The 2,440-nt window shown below is 32.6% G+C and overlaps 1 protein-coding gene across 1 annotated transcript; it reads left to right on the top strand.

The window, feature by feature from the left end:
• The first annotated feature begins 565 nt into the window (after positions 1–565).
• Positions 566–1,946, top strand: LOC149532895 (histone H3.2). Its single transcript, XM_089805513.1, has 2 exons — positions 566–1,323; positions 1,770–1,946. Exon 1 carries the CDS (start codon positions 621–623, stop codon positions 1,029–1,031), a length of 411 nt encoding a protein of 136 aa, XP_089661639.1. The 5' UTR covers positions 566–620; the 3' UTR covers positions 1,032–1,323; positions 1,770–1,946.
• Positions 1,947–2,440: the final 494 nt, after the last annotated feature.

The raw sequence follows: 2,440 nt of genomic DNA on the forward strand, positions 1-2,440 counted from the left end.
GTTTTACGTAACTTTATATTTTCATTGATTCAATACTCATATTCTTTTCTTTTTAATTTATATTTTATTACATTTTACTTTTTCAATCCTAAAATAATATTAAGATGCTATTCATAAATTAGATTTTATATTTTTACTTATTAAATTCAAAGAAAAAGCACACCATTAAAAAAATTATTTAGATATAAAATTATATATATATTGAATATTTTTTATCTACTAATATCTTAATGTTAAGAAATTTCTAAATTTATCAATTTTTTTAAAAATAATAAATCCTACTTTATATTTAAAAAAATACAATAAAATTACATATTCAAAAAAAATATCTAAATCCATCAATTTTGAAATAATAGAGATTTTGAAAAAAAAAACAAGTTATGTGTCACTTATGGAAAACATGTCGGCGGGTTTATGATCCGTGTGAGCGATTCCGGCAGACGACTGTGATCCGTCGATAAGAAACATAAATCCAACGGTGAGAATGCGTTGGCGCGCTTCAAACGAAATTTGAAAGGGTGTCCTATAAAAGATATAAAATTACATGGTCATACTCCCTGCATTTCAACGCGCACAGAAGAAACAAAGATTCGGTACAAGGAAAGCAGTGAATTGAAAAGATGGCTCGTACCAAGCAGACGGCGAGGAAATCGACAGGAGGAAAGGCTCCTCGCAAGCAGCTGGCAACAAAGGCTGCAAGGAAATCTGCGCCGGCAACAGGAGGAGTGAAGAAGCCGCACAGATTCAGGCCCGGCACTGTTGCCCTTCGTGAGATCCGCAAATACCAGAAGAGCACCGAGCTTCTCATCAGGAAGCTCCCTTTCCAACGCCTCGTCAGGGAAATTGCTCAGGATTTCAAGACGGATCTGAGATTCCAGAGCTCTGCCGTGGCTGCTCTGCAGGAGGCATCTGAGGCTTATTTGGTTGGATTGTTTGAGGACACTAATCTTTGCGCCATTCACGCAAAGAGGGTTACAATCATGCCTAAAGATATTCAGCTCGCTCGCCGGATCCGCGGCGAAAGGGCTTAGTTTTCCCTCTCATTTTGTTTTTGTTTTTTAAACGGTGTGTTTTCACACCACCATCCCGTTCTAGGGTTTTGTTTTTCCCGTCTTCTTTCGTTTACTGTAAATGTTTATATATTCTGTAGACGCATAATCTATGTTTTTGCTCAAGCAAGGGTTTGCAAGTCTTCAGCATGGATTGTTGTTCAAACTGGTACAGATTTGTTAACCTCAGAAGTGTGGTTATAGAAGGACGCCTTGTTTCGATATAGAATACTGACAAGAGCTGCAATGGAGCTGGAGTCCCTGCGAAGCAGTGGTAAGATTTTTTATTGAAGAAAGCAGAAAAAAATTACAAAAAAAGAGAGCAGCAATTTTTTACTGGAAGTAATGGTAAGATTAATAGTTATATAATGAAAAACAGAGTTCCATAACCTTTTCGCAAAAGAACAGCCCCAAAAGATGTGACGCATGTCTTCAAATTTCTTGCAAAAAAGACAATTAATGGGATGATATATTTTAGCGAACTTGTGATGTAATATTTGCCAAGCCATTAATTGTGCTTCTGTGTTAATCTTTAATTGAGAGTTTGCCCAAAACTTTCATTAAATGGAAGACAGCAGTTGTAAATGGAGGCTTTACTTGGAGTTGGGCTTTGAAACAATGTCATTGTTGAAAGTGTTTGACAAACCAGCTTATTGCACATTTGGAGAGTTTGTTGTAAAGCAGCTTTTTTATTGTCTTGCTTTTTTTTCTCAATTGCAGGCGGATTCCAAGAAGAGTACCATGATAACATTTCAAGTCTGATGTATTCAGCACCAAGTAATTCAGCTAATCAAGAATTAGCAAATGGTGTGCTTCATAGTTTACAGCCTCTTATCTGAATTCTGATAAATTGTATTTGTGCTCTCTTTTTTATGTACCCCTTTGGGTTGTTTTGCCTCTTGTTTCTCCATTGTAATGTTGTCTTCATTCTTTCGATCAGTTTTTTGTGATATGCTCTTCTTAACTTTGTAATTTGCATTATTTCAATAAAAAAAAAGATTAATAGTTATAACAAATAACATAAATAAATATATGATGATCAATATGGTTATAGTATATGAGTAAATTTATATAAATTATAATTAAATCAAGAGAAATGATAATTGTTTGTTAAGTTTAATAATGTATCATAGAATTACATTTTTAAAATAACTTGATTTGATTTTAGATTTCTTTAAATTTATGATATAACAAATATAAGGATAGTCTTTAATTTTTTTTAATACTATTTCTAAATAGAATAAATTTAGGTAATTAAACAAGTAAAATAATATGTTGACAAATTTATAACAAATGCTATATAATAGCTTAGTAAAATTCTTGCTTCCAATTATGTAGAGTGAATTGAATTTATAATCAATACATAACTAGCTTTTATATATATAAATTAT

This window comes from Cupressus sempervirens, chromosome 10 (assembly GCF_028749045.1).
Source record: "Cupressus sempervirens isolate cs-2001-9-10 chromosome 10, ASM2874904v1, whole genome shotgun sequence".
Lineage (NCBI taxonomy): Eukaryota > Viridiplantae > Streptophyta > Pinopsida > Cupressales > Cupressaceae > Cupressus > Cupressus sempervirens.

Bases quoted from the DNA above. Each gene is read 5' to 3' on its own strand.
- LOC149532895 (XM_089805513.1), top strand. From the start codon at position 621: ATGGCTCGTACCAAGCAGACGGCGAGGAAATCGACAGGAGGAAAGGCT.